At 45.0% G+C, this 26987-nt stretch overlaps 1 protein-coding gene across 4 annotated transcripts in view; it reads left to right on the forward strand.

Annotated features, from left to right (window-relative positions):
- Positions 1-26987, forward strand: part of RELN (reelin) — a 1116896-nt gene that overhangs the window by 564225 nt on the left and 525684 nt on the right. For all 4 annotated transcript variants that reach the window (XM_069765109.1, XM_069765110.1, XM_069765107.1 and 1 more), the window contains exons 7-8: positions 1384-1480; positions 15990-16041. In XM_069765109.1, the coding sequence (XP_069621210.1) occupies positions 1384-1480; positions 15990-16041 (149 nt within the window). The remainder of the gene's footprint in view (positions 1-1383; positions 1481-15989; positions 16042-26987) is intronic.

The raw sequence follows: 26987 nt of genomic DNA on the forward strand, positions 1-26987 counted from the left end.
AGGATTTTGACACCATAGATAAATATGTTTAAATATTTGGCTTTTTTTTTTTTTTAAACCACTAAATACTGAGTAGACCAAGGCTAGCAGACCAAAAAAATGCAATGCATGCCTGAAAAGCAAGAATTTGGAGACCACAGATAAACCAGGTGCCAGACTGAGATAACAGACTGATCAAAATGTGGCCTTGATTTTTTGGGGCCCACCAAAATTTTGTCAATAAGTAGGCTATGACACTCAAAAAAAATAAAAATTGGAGAAATAAAATTGAAAAATATTTAGCGCAGTGATATGCGATGCGTGTGCCTTACAAATCACAGTGATAAATATAAGAACTGTAGCTAAATATTTTTGGGCCAGCTACAGATTTTTGGGGCAGCAAAACGGTGTCCAAACATGTTGTAAAACGCTCCAAAAAATATAGTACCAAAAAAAGGCCAGATTTTTGTGTGCACTCACATCTGATGCCTGGGACAAAAAAAATAATTAAATTGTTAGATTTTCACTCTCTTGTATTGCTATGACCTGGCTGTAGTCTGCAGCGTGACCAAGCAAATAAATGTAGAAAAAAGAGGGCTATGGATTGCCTTCTAATAAAATTAGCAGGTATAAGCTGCAGAAAATAAAAATTGCCACGGATATCTGCAGCTACGTATATATAAAATACGCAGCAGCAGACAGGAATGGAGCTTTTTGAGGTATGCAGTGAGATCTATATACTCACATAAAGTGCATGCATGCCTTGCACTGATGTGGATATGTGCACATAGACTCCCCTGCCTACCTAGCGCTGCAATCCATGTACCCCCGAATTAGCCCTAGAAAGGACTGTTGGTTTATCAGGATATGTTGATTGAACACTACTAATAAATGTAAGAATCTGACCCTATCCCAGCAGCAGCTCTCCCTACACTAGCTGAGTCCAGAGCAGAATGCAGCGAGCAGGGCGGCGCCAGGTCTCTTATAGACCTGATGACGCTGTGCGCCCAGCCAATCACTGTAGTACCACAACAAAGATGGCTGCGGTATTACAGTGCATGGCAGACAATCCCTGCATGCTGATTGGCGCTCTCAAAAGCGCCAAAATTAAAAGAAGGAGACCCGAGCTCCTGCCGAATTATCCCGGAAATACACGGTGCTTGCCGAGTACACCGAGCATAGTGATACTCGGGTGAGTACTGAGTAGTGGCGAGCACATTCGTAATAACAGCACAATGCATTTAAAGTGAAATCCCATTCACCCAGACATGGAGAGGTTTGCCTTCAGACATTTTTTCCAGAGTTCCAAATACAACGCAGGCCTTTAGAATGTTTGTTCTATGTATTCTTTCTGGGGGAAATATTATTAATAATAATTCATGTTCTTTGTTTTTAAATTTTTAGGACACCATGCAAAAACTGTGAAGTTGGAGAACTTTGTGGTGCCATCATGCATGGAAGTGCTGTTACATTTTGTGATCCATATGGTCCAAGAGAGATTGTAAGTTTATATTCAAACCTGCATGTAGGAAAGAAATCATGTGGAAGTTTTTTCACTTTATCATGTTCTTTTTACAGTTTTCTTTTCAGTTTCATTACCATTTTCATGTTGAAAGTTGATTTTTTATCATACCTAAAGAGAAAAAGAGTTTGTTAGAACATTAGGCCGTGCATGGCCCAGGTTTGCTATTGTATAGTAAAAGACCAGATGAGAATGATCAGATGATTATCTGGCAGTGCAAGAGGATCTATAATTAGGCATTCATATTATTGTACAGCGAGATTTGAAATATGCTAATTAATGTAAATGTATTATTAATCCTTGTCCTTTTTAACCCCTTCTTGACACTTTGTGTTTGCGCTTTCATTTTTTCTCCCTTTCTTCCAAGAGCTATAACATTTTTATTTCTCCATTGACATAGCCGTATGAGGGCTTGTTTTTTGTAGTGTGAGCTTTAGTTTTGAATGATGAATATTACCATTATTCATAGGGCAGTAAAATGGTGGGGAAAAAAACACATTTCCACCTTTGGTTTCAATCTGCTGCTGTTAAAGGCACATGAAGTCTAATTACATCAGTCATCATGTGTGGGGAAAGATGCAAGCTCAGCTTGTGAGCCTGCATCAAAGACAGGGACACCACATATGATGTAAATTTGCATCATATGTTGTGAAGGGGTTAATCAAAAATGCCTCTGCACTGACACTTATTTATTAGGGAATTGCAAAAACTACAATATTCCACTACTTACTTATTTTAGGAATCATTTCAATTTTTACCTGCCCAGAAAACAGAAAGGCATTCAACATTTCTGCTTCTAATGGTAATGTCATTCTTCCTAAAAGGTTTAAGCAATAGCTTATTTCTTTGTATAAAGATAAGTTAGGTAATTTGTTTTATACAGTTTAAATTTACTCATGGTTTATAAGAACTCTGCTTGCTGTTATTCAAAAAGATCCTTCAGTATTTACTTCAAGTATGTTGTACATAAAGTATGTCCCAGTCATATTGAGGCCGCTCAAATGCTTGGCTTCTAATTCTTGACTCAGTTCAAGAAGCAGATGGCTTTGCAGAGCACAACCTGCGTGAGGCAACACAGGGCCAAGCGAAGCCAAAAGTCCTGGCACCCTCAGCGTACATGGCGGTGCCATCGCCCATGGCAACCGGTCACAGACTGTCTTTATTTTTCCTGGCTGCGATCCGGAGGATCCAATTTACATTCCTGTTTTGTGAGTACACTGTTTACTAAAAGAGACTTTACTTTTGAACTTTTCCTGGGTCACTGCCTCATCACTGCACAGCGTGGATACCGCTTCACTACATATGGTTGAAGAATGCGGGCAGTGCGAACTGAGGCATATCCCAAAGCGTGCTGCATGTCAGTATTTAAGCCAGCAACGCTACAGCTCAAACCTGCTAACAAGATGGAGGAGCTTTTGAAGCAGTTAGTCCTCGCTCAGCAGCGGCAACATGAGCAGCACCAGCAGCAGCTGTAGTGTCAGCAACAGCAGTATGAGCAGCAGCAAAGGCAGCAGGAGATATTTAATCAGTAACTGCAACAGACAAATAACCTGTTGATGCAGCAGATCGTGGCTATTTGAGAGGCGGCCCCCACCAGCAACCGCGTTCCAGTCGGAGGCCTGGTACAAAGTCTGGTCAGCACTGAGGAAGATGGTGCCTGAGGTCGATATGGAGGCCTTCCTCATCATCTTCGAACGCACTACAGAGCAGAACTAGCCGGTGACCCAGTGGGATGAAGAGGTGGCTCCCTTCCTGACAGGAGATGCCCAGAAGACCTACCTAGACCTCAGTCGGGACGATGCCCTGGACTATGGGAAGCTGAAGGGTGAGATCCTTGCCCGACAGGGGTTTAATACATATATGCGGGCTCAAAAGATATTCCAGTGGTCTTTTGTGGAGTCTTGCCCCACCAGGTCTCATGCATATGACTTGCTGCAGCTGATTAAAAAATGGCTCCAGCCTGAGACCTTAAATCCTTTCCAGATGGTAGAGAGGGCGGTGGTCGACCGGCTGGTGAGGGCTCTGTCAGCATCCATACAGTGTTGAGTGGGACAAGGGGAGCGGGCACTCTGGATCAGGTGGAAGGACTGATTGAGCAGTATACAGCCACTCAGGACTTTATACAGGACACTGCTCCACTTCGGTTGTCACTTAAGGCCCTGCCATCTCAGGAGCCTGGGAAAAGTCCCCGACCCTCCACGGGGGCCAATCCGAACTGAGACCGTAATGAGGGGGTATTCCAAGAGGAGAGTAACAACACCCGTGTCCCCTAAATTGGCCCCGAGGTCCCCTCTTGTCACAGTTATTAAGTGTTGGCGGTGCCAAGGGCCCGGACATGTGGCTGCCAACTGCCCCCTAACAACTGAACCCATGGAATGTGGGTATATTCACTGAGTGTCTATGTACGCCCAGCCTGTCTGCACCACATCTACGCGCAATGCCTGCAGCGAGCCACAACTGTGCCAGGTATTCGTCAATGGGTACCAGACGGAGGCTCTCTTGGACTCAGGGAGCTTAGTGACTCTGGTTCATGGGTCCCTTTTTGTCAGGGACAACCCCAATGGATGTAAATTTGGGGTGGTGTGTATCCATGGGGAATTCTGGGAAAGTGGTAAAGACTCTTCGGTATGGGACTGTGTTGGGAAGAGACTTGCCCCTGTTCTGGTCCCTATGGGAAACCAGGGTTAATCCTCCCGAGGTAAATGCTATTCCGGGCATGGAACCCGAAGATCCCAAGTCAGGGATACGTGCCGTAGTGGTCGCCAACATAGAGACAGAGTGTAACGCCCGATAGGCTTCCCCTAGAGGCATTGGCAGTAGAGGTCGAGGAGATCCCACCAATCCCTGAGCTGGAGGTGTCCCCTGGTAAGTTCAGGACAGCTCAGCTTCAGGATCCCAACCTGGCCCAGGCACAAGAAAGGGTGGTTGAAATCAATGTTACAGCTCAACAACCAGGTGCTGAGACAATTTTTCCTCGCATGTTTATCCACCAGGAGTTGTTGTACTGGGTAGATAAAATCTGTGATGAGGTGGTGGAACAGCAGGTGGTGCCCCAACCCTACCATCGGGCGGTGCTCAACATGTTCGGAGTGCCAACTATCTTCACCCACCATGAACTACCGGAGTCCATTGGTACCTCTGCCCATCATAGAGGTACCATTTGAGCATATTGCAATGGATATGGTAGGCCACATAGTGAAATCCACCTGTGGCCATCAAAATATTCTTTTCATAGTGGACTACGCCACCCTGTACCCAGAGGCAATACCTCTCCGCCACACATTGGCCAAGCTAATAGCCCGCAAGCTATTTGCTGTCTTTTGTTGTCTTGAGCTGCCAAAGGATATTTTTACAGATCAGGGGACTCCTTTTATGTCCACAGCAACCAGGGAGCTACATAAGCTGCTCCAGATTATACAGCTACGTACGGCTGAGTACAACCCACAAACAGATGGGTTGGTGGAGAGATTTAATAAAACCCTTAAGTTCATGCTAAAAAAGGTGGTCACCAAGGATGAGAGGGATTGGGACATGTTACTGCCCTATCTAATGTTTGCTATCCTCGAGGTACCACATGCGTCCACAGGGTTTTCTCCATTTGAGCTATTGTATAGCAGGCACCCAAAGGGACTGCTGGATGTAGCTAAGGAGATGTGAGAACAGGAGCCATCTCCGCATCGGAAAGTAATCGAGCATGTGGCGAGCATGCACGACCTGATTGCAGCAGTACAGCCCATAGTAAAAGAGCATCTAATTGATACCCTGGCCACGCACACCCGCACGTACAATAAGTGTCACGCTGTTTACGGCGATAAAGGGGCAGTATGGCGTACTGGGACCCGCACCTGTCCCTGCCACTATAATGGGGCCCTGGCTTTCCCTTATCTCAGGGGTACCTATAATGGTTAGGAGGCCTGAGCCACCAGCATATCCCTGTCTCCTGTGAAGGCCCTATCAGTGGCCCCCTCTTCCCCAAGGGAGGTGGACTGCACCAGTGTATATATACAACAATTAAACAGGGTATACAGACAAGGTAACTAAAAGTCTCAAACTCACCAAATGCTCACACAACCACAGAGGAAACACAGAGAAGGGAAGAGAAGGAAAAAACTAGGAAGGAAAACGGGTTTAACATGCAACCAAAACAGCAGACACCAATCTCTGTAAATAAACCTCCAAGCTCCTAATACCACTCTCCTTCTCACTCCAAGCCAGGCAGCAGAACTGATCACTGACAACAGTTGTAGACAAAGCTGAGTTTATATAGGAGCGGAGATTACCAAAACCAAATCAGCTGAGAGACATAGCTCTCAGTAACTTCAGCAACCAGGTTTAACTCCTGCCCTGCTGGCAAGACAGCTAGGTCAGAATTCAGAAGTAGAGCTTCTGTTCATCGTGTGTGAACGAGGCACAGAGCGCTGCGTTTCTCTGGAACCTCTCTGTCGCGGTAGCCCCGTGACAATAAGAGAGCAACGGTCAGGACCTTTAAAGAAGGGGACTGGGTGTTGGTACTAGTGCCCACCCCAGAGAGTAAACTCATGGCCAAGTGGCAAGGGCCATATGAGAAATGGGGGAAGGTAGGAGATGTGAATTATAGAGTGTACCAACTCGGAAAAAGGAAACCCGAGCAACTATACCACGTCAACCTGCTAAAAGCCTGGAAGGATCGGGAATGTTTGGTCATGGCGGCGACTCTGGTGGTGCCAACGGGGATCCCTCTGGCACCGGCCAAGGACCCAACAGGGTCAGGTTAAAATAAATGATGCCCTCACCAAACAGCAGCAGCGGTAGGCACAGGCTCTGGTGCAGCGGAATATAGAGCGGGTAAGAGTACAGATGAAACCGTACCAAGTGCCAGAAGCCTGGAGGCAGGCCATCACGGCCGAGGTGAAGCAAATGCTTCAGTTCGGAGTCATTGAGGAGTCCCGGATTGAGTGGGTTAGCCCCAGTGTGCTGATCCCAAAGCCTGATGGGTCGGGTCGTTACGTTTTTGTGACTTCAGGAAATTAAATGAGTTATCTAAGTTTGACCTCTATCCAATCCCCTGGGTGGACGAGCTAATTGAGAGACTGAGGGAAGCCTAGTATTTCACCACACTTGATCTCACCAAAGGTTACTGGCAGGTTCCGTTAACAGCATCAGCAAAAGAAAAGACCGCTTTTATCACACCAGAGGGTCTCTGCCAGTATGTTGTCTTGCCTTTTGGGTTACATGGGGCTCCAGCCACATTCCAGAGACTGATGGACATTGTGTTAGAGCCTCATCAGGATTATGCGTCGGCCTATTTGGATGACATGGTCATCTTTAGTACCAAATGGTATACCCACTTGACTCAGGTACAAGCAGTGCTGGAGTCTCTCAGAATTGTGAGGTTAACAGCAAATCCAAAGAAATGCGCGATAGGACTCACGGAGGCCCGGTGCTTAGGTTACGTGATCGGTCGTGGAGTTATCAAGCCCCAAGTAAACAAATTTGAGGCCATTCAAAACTGGCTCAAGCCCTTAAGTACCAAACAGGTGAGGGCATTCCTTGGCATCATTGGGTACTACCGCCGGTTTATACCCAATTTTGCTGGGAAACCAGCACCCCTAATGGACCTATTAAAAGGTAAGAAGACGGTGATGGTCCAGTGGAATCCTCAAGCGGAGGAAGCATTCCAGTCCCTGAAGTCTGCGTTTTGTGGACAGCCGGTCCTCATCAGCCGCCAACTTTAAGAAAACCTTTATCGCGCAAACCGATGCCTCTGAGGTAGGCTTAGGAGCAGTGCTCTCGCAAAAGGTGAACGGGTATGAGCATCCAGTCACCTACTTGAGCAGGAAACTGACCCCAGCAGAGAAAAATTATAGCATAATGGAGAAGGATGCTTGGCGATCAAATGGGCCTTGGAGTCCCTACACTACTATTTGCTCGAGCATCAGTTTTGTTTGGTAATGGACCATTCACCCCTCGTCTGGATGAGAAACACAAAAGACAGGAATGCCCGAGTTACCAGGTGGTTCCTGTCCCTACAAAACGTTAGTTTCTCAGTGGAACATCAGGCAGTGAAATCACAGAGAAATGCAAATGCCCTGTCATGGGACCCCTGTATGGTGACAACTGTTCAACCCCACAAGTTTGAACATAGGAGAGGGGGTATGTGAGGCAGTGACCGGTGTTATATGGGAGGGTCGCTATGTGTCCCCCAGAATGTGCAAAGAAGCATAATAATAAAATAATAATAATGTTATTTATATAGCGCTAACATATACCGCAGTGCTTTACAATTAGAGGGGATTTGTACAGACAATAGACATTGCAGCATAACAGTAATCACAGTTCAAAACAGATACCAAGAGGAGTGAGGGCCCTGCTCGCAAGCTTACAAACTATGAGGAAAAAGGGGAGACACGAGAGGTGGATGGTAACAATTGCTTTCGTTGTTCGGACCAGCCATAGTGTAAGGATCGGGTGTTCATGTAAAGCTGCATGAACCAGTTAACAGCCTAAATATGTAACAGTACAGACACAGAGGGCTATTAAATGCATAAAGCGTATGAAAACATGATGCGAGGAACCTGATTATGGTTTAAGTTTTTTGAATGGGCCACCCAGGGATAGTTAGGTTAATGCGTTGAGGCGGTAGGCCAGTCTGAATAGATGCGTTTTAAGGGCATGCTTAAAACTGTGGGGATTGGGGATTAATCGTATTAACCTGGGTAGTGCATTCCAAAAAATTGACGCAGCATGTGAAAAGTCATGGAGACGGGAGTGGAAGGCTCTGATTATTGAGGATGCTAACCTCAGGTCATTAGCAGAACGGAGAGCACGGGTAGGGTGGTAGACTGAGACCAGGGAGGAGATGTAGGGTGGTGCTGTGCCATGGAGCGCTTTGTGGATAAGGGTAATAAGTTTGTACTGGATTCTGGAGTTGATGGGTAACCAGTGTAATGACTGGCACAAGGTAGAGGCATCAGTATAACGATTGGTGAGGAATATGATCCTGGCTGCGGCATTCAGAACAGATTGGAGAGGGGAGAGTTTGGTAAGAGGGAGGCCGATTAGTAGAGAGTCACAATAGTCCACACGAGAATGAATAAGTGAAAGTGCAGAGTCGAAAGTAAGAAAAGGGCGAATTCTAGAAATGTTTTTGAGATGCAGATAAGAGCAAGCCGGTGATCGGATGTGGGGGGTGAATGAAAGCTCAGAATCAAGTATGACCCCAAGGCAGCGGGCATGTTGCTTGGGAGTAATGGTGGAACCAAACACGGAGATGGCAATGTCAGGCAAAGGGTAAGTTAGTAGAGGGAGAGAACACAAGGAGTTTAGTTTTTGACAGGTTCACTTTCAGATAGAGGGAGGATATGATGTTAGAGACAGCGGTAAGACAATCACTGGTGTTTTCTAAAAAGGCAGGCGTGATATCAGGAGAAGAAGTGTATAATTGGGTGTCATCAGAATAGAGAAGGTACTGGAACCCAAATCTATTGATTGTTTGTCCAATAGGGGCAGTATACAAAGAGAAGAGGAGGGGGCCTAGGACTGATCCTTGAGGAACCCCAACAGTAAGGGGTGTAGCGTGGCTAAAGGTCATGTGATTAATGGACGGTATGTATCGCAGAGGTGGGTGGCCCTGTGATGGAAGCCTGGGTATGTTTTGCTCAAGCAGATCTACTGCTGAGGGATTTGTTTACATTGGGAAGGCTTCCAGGTGATTGGAGAGATGGGTGGGTTCCGTCACCTACAAACCCACCCTAAGGGGCGTGTTTGAATACCTAAGATGGTTTTGTGTTGAAGGACCTGTGGTGATGTCACACTCACCTGACTGGCCATGTGACAGGTATCTGGGTGTGGTTACACTTATGTAAAGAGGTGTGTGTAGCCCATGTGGAGAGTGTGTTTGGGAGTCTGCAAGAGTGGACATACTTCCATGTGTCCTGGCTGGACACTGCAGAGTGGCCTGTGTGTTGGACGGTTCCAAGTGGGGACAGATGTCCTGAACAGCACACAGAGACCATATTTAGGCTGGAGAGCCTACGTGCTGGACATAGCACAGCCTGTATGCCTACAGGTCTGAGAGAGAGCGGAGCTCTAATATGGACATTGAGGATTCAACTGTCTGAAGTAAGACTGTTTACCTGTTGTGCCTGTTGCTATGTGGTTTATGGAGCAATAAACCTGTGAACTTTTAATGAAACATGCCTCCAGAGAGTCATCCGCTGCACTTGAGCGAGTACAATCCCTACAATTGGTGTTTCGAATGCGGGCAGCGATCCAAGGAGCACATGTTGCAGCGATGGCTGGTCTGAGCCAGAAGAGTGGACGGTCTTGACAACCGTGAGTAATGCTGATCGGGATCAGTGAGAACTGCTGTATATGGGATACCTCTGTGGAGAAGAGGGATCCGGGAGCCTGTGTGGCTGCCACCAACAGGTAACGGATGGAGATCCGTGTTATGCTGATTGGGATCAGTGAGAAAATGTGTTTGGGCTGTAAAGCTGAGAACGGATGGAGATCCGTGTTGTGCTGACCGGGGTCAGTGTGAAACAAAGAAAAAGACATTGTGTCTGGGGCACCTCTGAGGCCAAGAAGTGTCCAGGAACCCGTGCAGGTTGCCAGCGGGTAACGGTCTGAAAACCGTGTATTGTGCTGATTGGGATCAGTGATTTTTTTGTAACAGACAGGAGTCTGTGCTATGCTGACCAGAGGTCACTGAGAAACTGTGTTGTTTTTTTCTATAAGCACATGTGCAAGTGTTTGCTGTGGACCGGCGAGTCCATGTATTTCTTTTTTTTCTTCTGTGATCGACTTGCTGTGGCTCGGCGGGGCCACGAAGACTGAAGGCGTCTGGCGGTAACTTGGCGGGGTTACGAAGTTTTGCTGTGGATTGGCGGGTCCACGAAGTCCGCGGTGCAGAGCCTTGTGAAGTGCAGTTGCAGCAAAAGAGAAAAAAAAAAGACATTGCTGGTTTAGAGTGTGCAGACTCTTAAAGGGCCAGAGTCACATTGGTGTGCTGTGCAAACTGGGGCCTGAGAGTACTGTGGGAAGTCCACAGGGTGTACCCCAGAGTGGGGTGGTGTCCCTAAAAAGTGGGTGGAGTCCCAAAAAAACGGAATGGTGCCCAAATAATTATGGTTGGCCAAAAAGGGTCTGTGTCTCAAAAGGGGGTAGTTGCCCAAAAGGGGGTGGAGTCCCTAAAAGGGGCGGTGGCCCTAAAGGAGAAAATGGTCCACAAGGGGACGGTAACCCAAAAGGGGGTGGAGTCCTTACAAGGGGCGGTGGCCCTAAAGGAGAAAATGGTCCACAAGGGGGTGGTAACCCAAAAGGGGGTGGAGTCCAAAAAGGGAGCGGCGACCCAAATAGGGGTGGTGGCTCAAAAAGGGGCGGCGGCGAATTCGCTGATAAACTGTTGCCGGGTTCAGTGTTCGAACAGCGCATGTCCAGAATATTGTACTGACTTTCTATCTGACAAGATGTCACAGAGCTGTTCTGTAGAAGTCAATGGAGTGTGTGTAACTGTACTTCTGGACTCAGGGAGCCTGGTGACGCTGGTGAGTGCCACACTCCCTGTCTATCTGATTCCTGGAAGGAAGATGGAAGTTCATTGCATTCATGGGGTCGCTAGGGATTATCCGGTGTCCAGGGTAATCATTGAGACGCCCACGTTTATTGCCAGCCATGATGTACCTGTAGTCCCAGACTTACTATTCCCTGTTGTAATAGGCCAGGACTTTGAAAGGTTTGGGGACTTGTGGGAGGAAAGGGGAGTGTCTGATTGCTCAGAACAGAGTCGGAATGACTCTAAGGGAGCCCCACCACAACAGGCGGCTGTAGTGATTCCGGATTGTGTGATGTGTGAAAAGGAGATAGCGACACCTAAGGTCGATAGTCCAGAATTCCGGGTGACTGGAAGAAAGTGTGGGTCTGACACGTGTTTAAATGGGGAATTGCTGTTCCAGGATGACAGAGTGAGAGGGGGTGACTCCTATTCAGACTGTGACTCGAGCACAAAGGGAAAGGAGTGCAGTAAGGAGGAGCCGAGTAAAAATCACAGATCTTCATCACGTCGTGGGGGCCGCAGAAAGGCGGGACAAGTTATACCCTCTGAGAAGAAAGATGATGAGGAAGAGACAGGGTCAGGTGCAGATAACGTTATTGTCCTTGATGAGGGGGTCACTTTATCTCTGACAAACCCTAGCACTGAGGTGGTTAGTGACGGGTTGGGGTTAGAACAGACCTGTAGTAGACCCACATCTGCAATGCCCGCAAAGAGTGAAGTGGCTCAGTATGATGAAGTACCTGATGCTGAAGAAACAGGTGGAACTCTGAAGAGGCAGAGTGTGGGTGGGCAAGAGACCCCATCTGAAAATCTAATTAAAGAGGTGATGGTGCGACATGTGCTGGCCAAAAGAGAGCAGGACCATGAGATAGAGCTGCTTAAAGAAATAGTTGAGCGAGAAAGGGTCCTGAGAGAGGTGATTGAGCACAGAGTGGGTGAGCTGGAAAAGGAAGTCGCTGAGCTCAGAGGTCACCTGTCAGCATGTCAAACCATAAATAAGGCCGTATTACAAGATATGGAGGTGCTCAGAGAGGCCCAAGAGAAGAACCAGCAGGAGCTTCTCCAGAGAGAGGATGAGCATCGCTGCTTGGTAGAAGAGCAAGATAAAGTTCTCCAAGAGCTCAAGACAAAGGAGACTAATCAACAGCTCCAGAAATCCACAGATGACCAGGAAATCAAACTGTTGCGCTCTCCCGATCTGATCGCGGTGAATGAGAGTAAGCTGGAGAGGCTGACCAAAGAACAGGCCTCCAAAGAGGAAGAAATCCAGCAAGGGAAGTGCCACGCAGATGGCCGAACAAAAGACATCGAGGTCTTGGAAAACTGCGCTGACGCTAAGGACGAGGAGGTCCAACGATATGACCAAGAAGGTGAGACTTCGATTTTCAAGTGCGTAATAGACGTACCCAAAGACATGCAAGAAGCGTGTTCCAGTGAGGAGGTGCATGAAGTGTTTAAAAAGGTGGTTGACGCGTGTAGGGTGCACTGGGCACCTGAGACCCATCAACTGGTCATACTGTCCACTAAGGAAGTCACAGTGAAGCGGGTGGCTGTCCTGAGAGAGATGCATCTACAATGCCTCCGCACAAAACAAATGATCATGTTGAAGAATAAGGAAGCCGCTCGACGTCTGGAGCTAGCAAGAGAAGCTCAAAGTCGGTTGGGTATTGTAGAAGATGTCGTGCAAGTGCCCAGAGGTCTGGTGGGGAAAGTCATTGGAAGATTTGGCAAGGTGATGCAAGAGATGGTGAATAGGTCCGGTGTTATTAGAGTGAGCATTCCGGCTGATGATGAAGCCCAGGTCGTGGGTGAAGATGGGATGGTTCCATTCCTTGTCGTCGGATCCATGGAGAGCCTTGGGAATATTCAAATGCTCCTGGTATATCGTGTGGCATACCTGAAACAAATAGAGCAGCTAAGACGTGAGAGGGAGCAGATCAATATAGAGCTGCAAGGATTGGCAAACAGGTTGCCACCACCTTCAACTCATGGTCTAGAGAGGCAAAGAGGTTCTCTAAAGACTGGAAGTCCTCAAGCAGAAGTTAACAGAGGATATAGAGATAAAGTGAAGAGCTGCTCTTCGAAGAAAGACAATAGGAGAGATCAAGAACCGAGAGAGAACCGAAGGTGGTCAGATGGAAGAGTTAGAAGTAGTGACTCCTCAGTTAGTTCAGGGCTCAGTGACCTAAGCGGGAGATCCTATAGCAGACGAGATGACAAGGGGTCATCGTTGTCAAAGGATGTGATGGAATGGGATGACGAATGCCGACGAAAGGGTTCAATAACAGGCCCTGATTTAGACAGACGGTTTGACTGTCAGGGACGACTGAGAGGGGTCTCTAGTCGGTTTAGGACAAGTGCCAAGCCCCACGGCTTTAGGCAGAGGGGGAGGTATGTAGCGTGGCTAAAGGTCATTTGATTAATGGACGGTATGTATCGCAGAGGTGGGTGGCCCTGTGATGGAAGCCTGGGTATGTTTTGCTCAAGCAGATCTACTGCTGAGGGATTTGTTTACATTGGGAAGGCTTCCAGGTGATTGGAGAGATGGGTGGGTTCCGTCACCTACAAACCCACCCTAAGGGGCGTGTTTGAATACCTAAGATGGTTTTGTGTTGAAGGACCTGTGGTGATGTCACACTCACCTGACTGGCCATGTGACAGGTATCTGGGTGTGGTTACACTTATGTAAAGAGGTGTGTGTAGCCCATGTGGAGAGTGTGTTTGGGAGTCTGCAAGAGTGGACAGACTTCCATGTGTCCTGGCTGGACACTGCAGAGTGGCCTGTGTGTTGGACGGTTCCAAGTGGGGACAGACGTCCTGAACAGCACACAGAGACCATATTTAGGCTGGAGAGCCTACATGCTGGACATAGCACAGCCTGTATGCCTACAGGTCTGAGAGAGAGCGGAGCTCTAATATGGACATTGAGGATTCAACTGTCTGAAGTAAGACTGTTTACCTGTTGTTCCTGTTGCTATGTGGTTTATGTAGCAATTGTGGTTTATGTAGCAATAAACCTGTGAACTTTTAATGAAACGTGCCTCCAGAGTGTCATCCACTGCACCTGAGCGAGTACAATCCCTACAGGGGAAAGTGAGAGGAAGGTGAGAAGCATATGGATGCCGGGAGAGTGCATTGTAGTCACAGGCTTAGCTGTATTTGCAAGGCAGAATAGAAGTAAGTATCAGTTTGGCCTTGCAAGTAGGCAGAGCAGATGGCTTTTCAGAGCTCAACCTGCGTGAGGCAACACAGGGCCAAGCAAAGCCAAAAGTCCTGGCACCCTCAGCGTACATGGTGGTGCAGCCATGCACGGCAACTGGTCACAGACTGTCTTTATTTTTCCCAGCTGTGATACGGAGGATCTGATTTACTTTCCTGTCTTGTGAGTACGCTGTTTAATAACCCCTTCACGACATGCCCCGTACTAGTATGGCGCATGTCGTGTCTCCCCCTTTGATGTGGACTCCGGCGCTGAGCCCACATCAAAGTCGTGACATGTCAGCTGTTATGTACAGCTGACATGTGCGTGCAATAGCGGCAGGTGGAATCGCGATACACCTGCCGCTATTAACCAGTTAAATGCCGCTGTCAAACGCTGACAGCGGCATTTAACTACCGCTTCTGGCCGCGCGGCCAGAAATGAGCGCATTGCCGACCCCCGTCACATGATTGGGGGTCAGTGATGTGTCAGGATAATAACCATAGAGGTCCTTGAGACCTCTATGGTTACTGATGCCGGCCTGCTGTGAGCGCCACCCTTGTTCATAGCAAGCCTGCAGTTCAGCTACATGATGATCGCTGCTATGTAGCAGAGCCGATCCAGTTGTGCCAGCTTCTAGCCTCCCATGGAGGCTATTGAAGCATGGCAAAAGTAAAAAAAAAATGTTTTAAAAAATAAGAAAAAAATAATAAAAAAAAAGGTTAAATCACCCTCCTTTCGCCCCATCCAAAATAAAACAATAAAAAATCAAACCTACACATATTTGGTATTGCCGCATTCAGAATTGCCCGATCTATCAATAAAAAAAAAGCATTTACCTGATCGCTAAACAGCGTAGCGAGAAAAAATTTTAAACGCCAGAATTAAGTTTTTTTTGTCGCCGCGATATTGCATTAAAATGCAATAACGGGCGATCAAAAGAATGTATCTGCACAAAAGTGGTATCATTAAAAACGCCAGCTCGGCATGCAAAAAATAAGCCCTCGCCCAACCCCAGATCACGAAAAATGGAGACGCTACGGGTATCGGAAAATGGCACAATTTTTTTTAGCAAAAAAAATTTGAATTTGTTTTCACCACTTAGATAAAAAATAACCTAGACATGTTAGGTGTCTATGAACTCGTAATGACCTAGAGAATCACAATGGCAGGTCAGTTTTAGCATTTAGTGAACCTAGCAAAAAAGCCAAACAAAAAACAAGTGTGGAATTGCACTTTTTTTTGCAATTTCACCACACTTGGAATTTTTTCCCCATTTTCAAGTACAAGACATGGTAAAACCAATGGCGTTGTTCAAAAGTACAACTCGGCCTGCAAAAAATAAGCCCTCACATGGCCATATTGATGGAAAAATAAAAAAGTTATGGCTCAGGGAAGGAGGTGAGCAAAAAACGAAAACGCAAAAACAAAAAAGGCTGCGGCGTGAAGGGGTTAAAAGAGACTTTACTTTTGAACTTTTCCTGGGTCACTGCCTCATCACTGCACAGCGTGGATACCGCTGCACTACTCATGGAATAACTAAAAAGTCAGGAATCTTAAAATATAACATAGTTGATGAGTTTCTGTTGAGGATCGTGTTGGCGCACCCCTTTTCATATTAAATGGTCAATGTCTTGGATAAAATTATCAAATTTGTCTGTTTATGGCCTATAAACTGTAATTTATAGTATTTATATGTTATAAAAATAAATGACCTGCACTCAAGTTAAATATGTTTTTTCCTTTTTTTGCAGACATCGACTAGCCTGAATACAACCACAGCATCCGTGTTACAGTTTTCGATTGGTAAGTCTATCTTTCTATATGACCTATTAATTAAATTGGCAGCATGGACAAACCAATGGATAAGAGTGGCTCTGTAAAAAAATAAAAAAATTTAATAATTATTTTTGTTTTTCCTACCGGGATTTTTTTGCTTTTTTTCTGATTCAAAATACATTAGAAAGCACAAGCACTTGGTCAAACCATTGTTATCTTTCTCTGAATGTATATTTTTTATTCTACTCTCTAAAAGAATTTTTTCCAACAGGTATTTCGACATGAGAAACATAATAGACAGAAGAAATGTCAGGGTATATAATGTTTTAAAGATAATGCACCAATAGAAAGTGACATATTATTGACATCAAATCTTTATTACAAACCCGTTTTAGTACAATTTCTTAACTTCTCTTAGTGTATGTGGCCACGATCAGGAATTGCTGCAGGTTTGCTGCTGCGTATTTATGCAGCGTCAAAACTGCAGCAGCCAGATGTTACAGCATAGTGGATGTGATTTATAGAAATCCCCTGTCCACTATGTGTGTATGTGCACAGGTGGATCACCCGCGAAAACTGACATGCGGCACGTCTTTCAGTTCTGCAGTATATCAGTATCTCTTACAGAGATGCTGTTCTCCACAACAGAAAATTACTCAATAGAATGTATTGAATGCAGTTAATTGGTTCAGTGAACACATGCGAATTTACCTGCATTCAATATACGGCAGCAAAAATACCCTGAATCCAAAACACTGCTACTTGCGTATTGTGGGCACATAGCCTTATATGACTAGCAAAAAATCCTGAAATATTCTAAGGCTCGCTGTCATCATTTGCACAGACACATCAGGTTAACATGTCCTGTTTTCTGTAGCTTTATGTATCAGCTGTGCTATTTTGAACATATGCGCATAATCATATCATTATTGTTAGAGTGTGGTGATTTAATCACAGCTATATTGTAGTGCTGGAGACCTGTATAAGGCTACTTTCACACTAGCATCATTTGGCCTCCGTCGCAATGCATCGTTTTGCAGAAAAAACGCATCCTGCAAAGTTGTCTGCAGGATGCGTTTTTTCTCCATAGGCTTGTATTAGTGACACATTGCGACGCATTGCCACACGTCGCAACCATCGTGCGACGGTTGCGTCGTGTTGCGTCGGACCATCAGCACCAAAAAACGTTGCTTGTAAAGTTTTTCGGGGCGTCGTGTCCGCCATTTCCGACCACGCATGCGTGGCCAGAACTCCGCCCCCTCCTCCCCGCAACTCACAATGGGGCAGCGGATGCGTTGTAATAATGCATCCACTGCCACCGTTGTGCAGCGTTGAGACAGGATGTGTCGGTACATCGGCCCGACGCACTGCGACAGGCCGACGCTAGTGTGAAAGTAGCCTTAACAAAAAGATGGACAGTGTAAAAACTGCTATAGCCCTGGGCACAGCACCCTTATCACTCAGAGGTACCTGGAATAGATAGCTGTACTTCAACTGTGCTGTATGACTGAATGGGGCATGTGAGCTGAACTTTTTACTCCCAAAAAACAGGCTAAAATTTCAGTGCATTTTATAATTATTATTTACCGTTACCATCTTATCAATGTGAAAATATCTTTAAAAAAATGTGCAATTGAGTTTTATATGGGCTTGCTGTAATGGATAACCTCTTATAAGAGACTTTTAATCTTTTATATAGGTCAGCTGCTATGCTTCTGTCACCCTAGAGTTTGGTAGTTGAGGAAGGGGATCCAGCAAGGATTGCCACATGCAATACAGAAAGTTGTAGTTTTCTGAGATACAGCTGTGTGAAAAAGTGTTTGCCACTTTACAATTTCCTATTCTATTGCATGTTTGTCAACTTAAATGTTTCAGATCACAAACACATTTAAATATTGGACAAAGATAACACAAGTAAGCACAAAATGCAGTTTTTAAATGAAGGTCTTTATTATTAAGGGAATAAGAAGTCCAAACCTACAGGGCCCTGTGTCAAGAAGTGTTTGCTCCTCCCTCCTTAAAACATAAATTAACTTTCTTTTATCACATCTTTGGGAAGCTGAATTCAAATTCACTAGCCACGTCCAGGCCTGATTACTGCAACACCTGTTCTCAGTCAAGAAATCACGTAAATAGGACCTGACTAACAAAGTGAAGGAGACCAGAAGCATCTCAAAAGCTAGACATCATGTCGCGTTCCAAAGTAATTCTGGAACAAATGAGAAACAAAGTAATTGAGATCTATCAGTCTGGAGTATTTGGAACTTCAGCGAACCAAAGTGAGAGCCATTATCCAAATATGGCAAAAACAAGGAACAGTTGTGAACCTTCCCAGGAGTGACCAGCCAACCAAAATTACTCCAATAACCCAGTGACGACTCATCCACGAGTATACAAAAGACTCCACACCAACATCCAAAAAAGTGCAGGCCTCACTTGCCACAGTTAAGGTCTGTGTTCAGGACTTCACAAAGCACCATAAGAAAGAGACTGGTCAAAAATGGCTTGCATGGCAGAGTTCCAAGACGAAACCCCTGCTGAGAAATAAGAACATAAAGGCTCATCTCAATTTTTCCATAAAATATCTTGATGATCCCCAACACTTTTAGGAGAATACTCTGTGGACTGACAAGACAAAAGTTGAACTTTTTGGAAGGTGTATTTCACATCTGCAAACTGTAAAGCGCTGCGGAATATGTTAGCGCTATATAAAAATAAAGATTTATTTATTTATCTGCAAGGAGTTTGTATGTTCTCCCCGTGTTTACATGGGTTTCCTCCGGGTACTCCGGTTTCCTCCCACATTCCAAAAACATACTGAAAGGGAATTTAGATTGTGAGCCCTATCGGGGACAGCGATGATAATGTGTGCAAACTGTAAAGCTCTGCAGAACATTTTATCATTATATAAAAATAAAGATTACTATTATTACATTTGGCATAGAAGTAACACAGCATTTCTGAAAAGGAACATCATACCAACATTAAAATGTGGTAGTAGTGTGATGGTCTGAGGTTGATTTGCTGCTTCAGGACTTGGAAGCAGGGCCGGCTCCAGGTTTTTGAGGGCCCCGGGCGAAAGAGTCTCAGTGGGCCCCCCTTTAACACATACCCCGATTCATGATCGCATATAAACACAGCCATGTAGTATATAACACTGCCCACGTAGTATATAGCAGCCCATGTAGCATATAGCAGCCCATGTAGTATATAGCACAGCCCACGTAGTATATAGCAGCCCACGTAGTATATAGCAGCCCACGTAGTATATAGCAGCGCAGCCCACGTAGTATATAGCAGCGCAGCCCACATAGTATATAGCAGCGCCACTCACTCATGCACTGGTAGGACTAGGAGCTTCTCCTGAATCTGCCTCATAACTTCAGCAGCCAGCCAGGGGCGGAGAGCAGAGCAGAGAACTCTCTCCCCCCCACAAACAATGTCACACTGGCTGCCTTCTCTTAACCCCTATGTGTGCCTGCCTGGCTGCACTCACTGAGTGATAAGATGCTTGTGTCAGAGCTGGCACATAGGGGTTAAGAGAACGCAGCCAGCAGTGACTTTGTAGGCGGAGAGAGCATGTTATCTCCTGCTCTCCCAGCTGTATCTATGACAGCCTGAGTGGGCCCCCCCTCTCCCCAGGGCCCCGGCATTTGCCCGCTGTGCCGGGTGCTGACGCCGCCCCTGCTTGGAAGACTTGCTGTGGTAAATTGAGCCATTAATTTTGCTGTGTACTAAAGGAGACTGTCCAGCCATCTGTTCGTGACCTCAAGCTGAAGCTCACTTGGGTTGTGAAGAAGGACAAGGATCAAAAAACACCAAGTCCACCTTTTAATGGCTTAAGAAAAGCAAAATTAAGATTTTAGAGTGGCTTAATGAAAGTCCTGACCTTAATTCAATTGAGATGCTGTGGCATGACCTTAAAAAGACGATTCATGCTTGGAAACCCTCCAATGTGGCTGAATTACAATTATGCAAAGGTGAGTGGGCCAAAATTCCTCCAGTACCTTTCCAAATCAAGTCCTATCAGTGTAATTAAACACAGCAGGTCTTCAATGAGGGAGTACAACCATTTCAAGGAGCACCACAAGGAAATGGACAGCATGTGACTTAAATAGTGTCTAAGCAAAGAGTCTGAATACTTATGACTAATTAATACTTATGCAAGGCAATCTTGCTCAGGCGTGTACTATGGAGGACATAGAATGAACTTCAATCCAATATTGCGGCCAGCATGCAGCCAGCGGGTAAGGAAAGGGTGAATCAAACACCCGAAAACTCCACCCATATGACCGAAAACCTATCCCGCCAAATTCAGGTGACAGGTTCCCTTTAGGTTCCCCTTAATCTTCACCTTTTTAGCAGACGCCTGAAGATTTGAATGCAAAATTGAGTGATTTTTGTCATTTTTCACGCTTCCCTCTAACTTGACTAAATCCCTAGGTCAGCTACCAAAAAATATCTCCAAAGCATAATGCTGCCTCCACAAAGCAGCATTATGTGGGTATGATGTTTTTTGATTATGCACAGTGTTGAACTTTGTGCCAAACATGCCTTTTGGAATCATGGCCAAAATTGTCAACTTTGCTCCCTTCTCACTATAACACGTTTTCCCACATGCTTTGGCAGACTTCATGTAGGTTTTGACAACATATAGCCAGCTTTGGATGTCTTTCCTTATAACAATATGCTTCCATCAGGCCAGTCATATGAAGAATATGAGAGATTGTTGTCACATACAGTACAGTGCACAACCAGTACTTGCCACAAATTCCTGCTGCTTCTTTAATATTGCTCTAGGCCTCTTGGCAACCTATCGGACCAATTTTCTTTTTGTCTTTTTGTAAATGGGTGGGGAACCGAAGTTGTGGTTCATCACTGTTCTATGGCACAAATGTTGCCATCTGCTGAGCGAACCGAGTAAGTTTGAGCTAGAAGATGGAGGAAGCATTTCTGGAGGGATGAACTTGAAGGGGACACCGAGTCAGGTGGTAGCTGTGGCACAGTTATCAAATATAAAAGGTCATGCTAATAAGGCAGGAAGTCAGTTGGCGCCAAAAGCGAGACAGGGAAAATGTGTGAGTGATGCAACGCAGAGGCAGAATGACTGAAGAGTGACTGGAGCCCGAGACAGGCAGGACATCATGGGTTAAGCACCGAGGCCAAGACTCTGCTGGTCAAGACCCAAAGTCTAGTCTTCACCAGTTAAGATCCGATGTCCGAATGCAGCAAGTCAAGCACTAAAGGTCAAATGCTAATCATCTCTCGGGGCCAGACATCTTTCATGGTGACCAGGATACTCGAGTGAAACTGGCAATTTCTTCCAGCGTAGACGTACAGTACAGCGTGGGCCGATGCCATGCTACAGAAGACATTGGGGATGTCCAGTGTGAGAAACACACGAAGGGGACTAAATGAAGTGGCTTGCTATTAAGTGCTTGTGGCCTAGCGGGGAATATTGGTGACCCCCGTTAGTGTCAGTATAATAAAGGGCCTGAAGGACATATTGCAGTGACAGGCCTTTCGTTGCGAGTAATGCCTATGGAGTTAAAGCAGAAGGACCTAAAAGAATTGTTCACACAGTACATACTCACATTCCGATGTCTGTCACGTCCCTCGTCGTCAGCTTCCCGCACTGACTGTGTCAGCGCCGGCCGTAAAGCAGAGCACAGCGGTGATGTCACCGCTGTGCTCTGCTTTATGGCCGGCGCTGACAGTCAGTGCAGGGAAGCTGACGGCGGGGGACGTGACAGACATCGGAATGTGAGTATGTACTGTTTTTTTTTTTACTTTTACAATGGTAACCAGGGTAAATATCGGGTTACTAAGCGTGGCCCTGCGCTTAGTAACCCGATATTTACCCTGGTTACAAGTGAACACATGGCTGGATCGGCGTCACACACGCCGATCCAGCGATGACAGCGGGTGATCAGCAACCAAAAAAAGGTCCTGATCATTCCCCAACGACCAACGATCTCCCAGCAGGTGCCTGATCGCTGGTCGCTGTCACACATAATGAGATTGTTAGCGGGATCGTTGCTACGTCACAAAAAGCGTGATGTTGCAACGATATCGTTAACAAAATCGTTGTGTGAAGGTACCTTAAGTCACATGCTGTCCACTTCCATGTGATCTTTGTTGAGATTGTTCTACTTCACTGGAGATCAGCTGTGTTTAATTAAACTGATAGGACTTGATTTGGAAAGGTACACACCTATTTATATAAGACCTCACAGCTCACAGTGCATGTCAGACCAAATGAGAATCATGAGGTCAAAGGAACTCGCCAAGGACCTCAAAGACAGAATTGTGGCAAGGTACAGATCTGGCCAAGGTTACAAAAGAATTCCTGCAGTACTCAAGGTTCCTAAGAGCACAGTGGCCTCCATAATCCTTAAGTGGAAAAAGTTTGGAACCACCAGAAGTCTTCCTAGACCTGGCCGTCCAGCCAAACTGAGCATTCGTGGGAGAAGAGCCTTGGTAAGAGAGGTAAAGATCACTGTAGCTGAGCTCCAGAGATGCAGTAGGGAGATGGGAGAAAGTTCCACAAAGTCAACTATCACTGCAGCCCTCCACCAGTCAGGCCTTTATGGCAGAGTGGCCCGTCGGAAGCCTCTCCTCAGTGCAAGACATACAGTTAGGTCCATATATATTTGGACAGAGACACCATTTTTCACATTTTGGTTATAGACATTACCACAATGAATTTTAAACAAAAGAATTAAGATGCAGTTGAAGTTCAGACTTTCAGCTTTCATTTGAGGGTATCCACATTATAATTGGATGAAGGGTTTAGGAGTTTCAGCTCCTTAACATGTGCCACCCTGTTTTTAAAGGGACCAAAAGTAATTGGACAATTGACTCCAAGGCTTTTTCATGGACAGGTGTGGGCAATCCCTTCGTTATGTCATTCTCAATTAAGCAGATAAAAGGCCTGGAGTTGATTTGAGGTGTGGTGCTTGCATTTGGAAGGTTTTGCTGTGAAGTAAACATGTGGTCAAAGGAGCTCTCCATGCAGGTGAAACAAGCCATCCTTAAGCTGCGAAAGCAGAAAAAACCCATCCAAGAAATTGCTACAATATTAGGAGTCGCAAAATCTACAGTTTGGTACACCCTGAGAAAGAAAGAAAAAGCACTGGTGAACTCATCAATGCAAAAAGACCTGGGCGCCCACGGAAGACAACAGTGGTGGATGATCGCGGAATCATCTCCATGGTGAAGAGAAACCCCTTCACAACAGCCATCCAAGTGAACAACACTCTCCAGGAGGTAGGCGTATCAATATCCAAATCTACCATAAAGAGAAGACTGCAAGAAAGTAAATACAGAGGGTTCACTGCACGGTACAAGCCACTCATAAGCATCAAGAAGAAAAAGGCTAGACTGGACTTTGCTAAAAAAAAATCTAAAAAAGCCAGCACACTTCTGGAATAACAATCTTTGGACAGATGAAACCAAGATCAACCTCTACCAGAATGATGGAAAGAGAAAAGTATGGCGAAGGCGTGGTACAGCCCATGATCCAAAGCATACCACATCATCTGTAAAACACGGCGGATGCAGTGTGATGGCTTGGGCATGAATGGCTGCCAGTGGCACTGGGTCACTAGTGTTTATTGATGTGACACAGGACAGAAGCAGCCGAATGAATTCCGAGGTATTCAGAGCCATTCTGTGTGCTCAGATCCAGCAAAATGCAGCCAAACTGATTGGTCATCGTTTCATACTACAGATGGATAATGACCCAAAGCATAAAGCCAAAGCAACCCAGGAGTTTATTAAAGCAAAGAAGTGGAATATTCTTGAATGGCCAAGTCAGTCACCTGATCTCAATCCAATTGAGCATGCATTTCACTTGTTAAAGACTAAACTTCAGATAGAAAGGCCCACAAACCAACAGCAACTGAAAACCACCGCAGTGAAGGCCTGGCCGAGCATCAAAAAGGAGGATACATAGCGTCTGGTGATGTCCATGAGTTCAAGAATTCAGGCAGTCATTGCCAACAGAGAGTTTTCAACCAAGTATTAGAAATTAACATTTTATTTAGAATTATTGAATCTGTCCAATTACTTTTGATCCCTTTAAAAACAGGGTGGCACATGTTAAGGAGCTGAAACTCCTAAACCCTTCATCCAATTTTAATGTGGATACCTCGAAAGGAAAGCTGAAAGTCTGAACTTCAACTGCATCTGAATTGCTTTGTTTAAAATTCATTGTAATGTCTATAACCAAAATTAGAAAAATGTTGTCTCTGTCCAAATATATATGGACCTAACTGTATGAAAGCCCACATAGAGTTGGCTAAAAAAACAAATGAATGACTCCCAGACTATGAGAAATGAGATTCTCCGGTCTGATGAGATGAAGATACACCTTTTTCGTGATAATTCTAAGCAGTTTGTGTGGATAAAACCAGGCACTGCTCATCACCTGCCCAATACAATCCCAACAGTGAAACATGGTGGTGACAGCATCATGCTATGGTGGTGTTTTTCAGCTGCAGGGACAGGATGACTAGTTGTCATTGAAGGCAGCATGAATGCGGCCAAGAACATAGATATCCTGGAAGAAAACGTCTTCCAGAGTGCTCTGGAACTCAGACTTGGCCAAAGGTTCACCTTCCAACAAGACAATGACCCTAAGCACACAGCTAAAATAACAAAGGAGTGGCTTCAGAACAACTCTGTGACCATTCTTGACTGGTCCAGCCAGAGCCCTGACCTGACCTAAACCCAATTGAGCATCTCTGGAGAGACCAGAAAATGGCTGTCCACCAATGTTCACCATCCAACCTGATGGAACTGGAGAGGATCTGCAAGGAAGAATGGCAGAGTATACCCAAATCCAGGTGTGAAAAACTTGTTGCATCATTCCCAAGAAGACTCATGGCTCAAAACTAGCTCAAAAGGGTGTTTGTACTCAATACTGAGCAAAGGGTCTGAATACTTATGACCATGTGACACTTCAGTTTTTCTTTTTTAATAAATTTGCAAAAATTTCTAAAAAAAATTTTTTCAGTCAAGATGGGGTGCAGAGTGTACATTAATGAGTAAAAAAATGAACTGTTTTGAATTTACCAAATGCCTGCAATGAAACAAAGAGTGAATAATGTAAAGAGGTCTGAATACTTTCGGTACCCACTGTATGTGCACAGACCCTTTCATTTGAATGGGTCTACATGTGTCAGTGTCTCCGGTATGTGTGAAAGCTGTCAACACTGGAGACACTGACGTGTGAAAGGGGCCTAAGAGATAGGTAGTTAGAACAATGTATAAGATATTGAAATTCTTATACTGTTGTTATCGCCATCAGATTGTGTTACTTGTTATCCTGTACTTGAACAAATGGTTGTTTCTATAATTAACACCTTCATTGCTGTGGAGGGGAATAAAAAGCTTTAGTTGGTTCCTTCCACCTCAGCATTTTCTGTGTGTTGCAACCTGTTCACATTTTTATCAATTTTTAAGGAAGGTCCAGTTTAGGTAATGTCACTGTAGTACCAAATTTAAGTCAATTCTTGATAACATCTTTACAGTGTTCCATGTTATATTTAGTGCCTTAGAAAAAAAAATGTTATACCCTTCTCCTGACTGATAACTTTTAACAATAAGATGTCTTTGCTGTGTCGTAATATGTTTACAGATCATGGCTTTTGCTATAAAATACACCTGAGTAAGGCTATGTGCACACGTCATGATTCCTTGCAGAAATTTCCTGAACAAAACCAGACGTTTTCTGCAAGAAATCCGAATGCGTTTTTTTTGCGTTTTTCTCGCATTTTTTGTGCCTTTTTTTTGCAGATTTTTCGAGTTTTTTCCGGAGGTACCCAATGCAATAATATAGTGGGAAATCTGCAAAAAAAATCCGCAAAATTAATGAACATGCTATGTTTTTTACCGCGATGCGTTTTTTTTTGGCGGAAAAAAGTGCAACATATGCACAAAAATTGTAAAATGCATTATAAATGATGGGATGCATATGTATGTGTGTTTTTCGCGTTTTTATAGCGAAAAATCCTGAACGCGTCAGCACAGCCTTAATGTTAGGAAAATACTACTAGGACAGTTAAACTTTATATAGGGTTTAATCAGAATCACTTTAAATGATGGCAGCTTTGTACTGACTACTATTTAACATGAATTTAATTGTGATTGGCTAATTCTGAACACAGCCACATCCCCATTTATAAGAAGGTGTTCATACTTGTACAATTACATTATTTTAGTTTTATTATTTGTATTTTACTCCTTAAAATTATTTGTTTGTTTCTGAATGAATATACTGTATGCATATTATGGGTGACATTTAAAATGTAAAAAGTTTAGAAATAATTCCTCTTGATATCATATTTTTTTACATGACAAAACCTTGGTTTAATGGGGAGAAGTGTGTAGACTTTTTATGTCTAATGTATATTGTATGTTGCATATCTACTATATAATTGTCTAAGGGTCACTTCCATCTGTCTGTCTGTCTGTCACGGATATTCATTGGTCGCGGCCTCTGTCTGTCATGGAAATCCAAGTCGCTGATTGGTCGCGGCAAAAAAAATGGCTGCTCCTTACTCCCCGAAGTCAGTGCGTGGCGCCCGCATACTCCCCTCCGGTCACCGCTCACACAGGGTTAATGCTGGTGGTAACGGACTGCGTTATGCCGCGGGTAACGCACTCCGTTACCGCCGCTATTAACCCTATGTGTCTCCAACTTTTTACTATTGATGCTGCCTAAGCAGCATCAATAGTAAAAAAATGTAATGTTAAAAATAATAAAAAAACAAAAAACCTGCTATACTCACCCTCCGTAGTCCGCTTGCGCCTGCCGCCATCTTCCGTTCCCAGCGATGCATTGCGAAATTACTCAGAAGACGTAGCGGTCTCGCAAGACCGCTAAGTCTTCTGGGTAATTTCGCAATGCATCCTGGGAACGGAAAATGGCGGCAGCCGCGCGCCCATCGCCACAGCGCCGTTGGATC

The sequence above is a fragment of the Ranitomeya imitator genome, chromosome 4, assembly GCF_032444005.1.
Source record: "Ranitomeya imitator isolate aRanImi1 chromosome 4, aRanImi1.pri, whole genome shotgun sequence".
In the NCBI taxonomy this organism is placed as follows: Eukaryota; Metazoa; Chordata; class Amphibia; order Anura; family Dendrobatidae; genus Ranitomeya; species Ranitomeya imitator.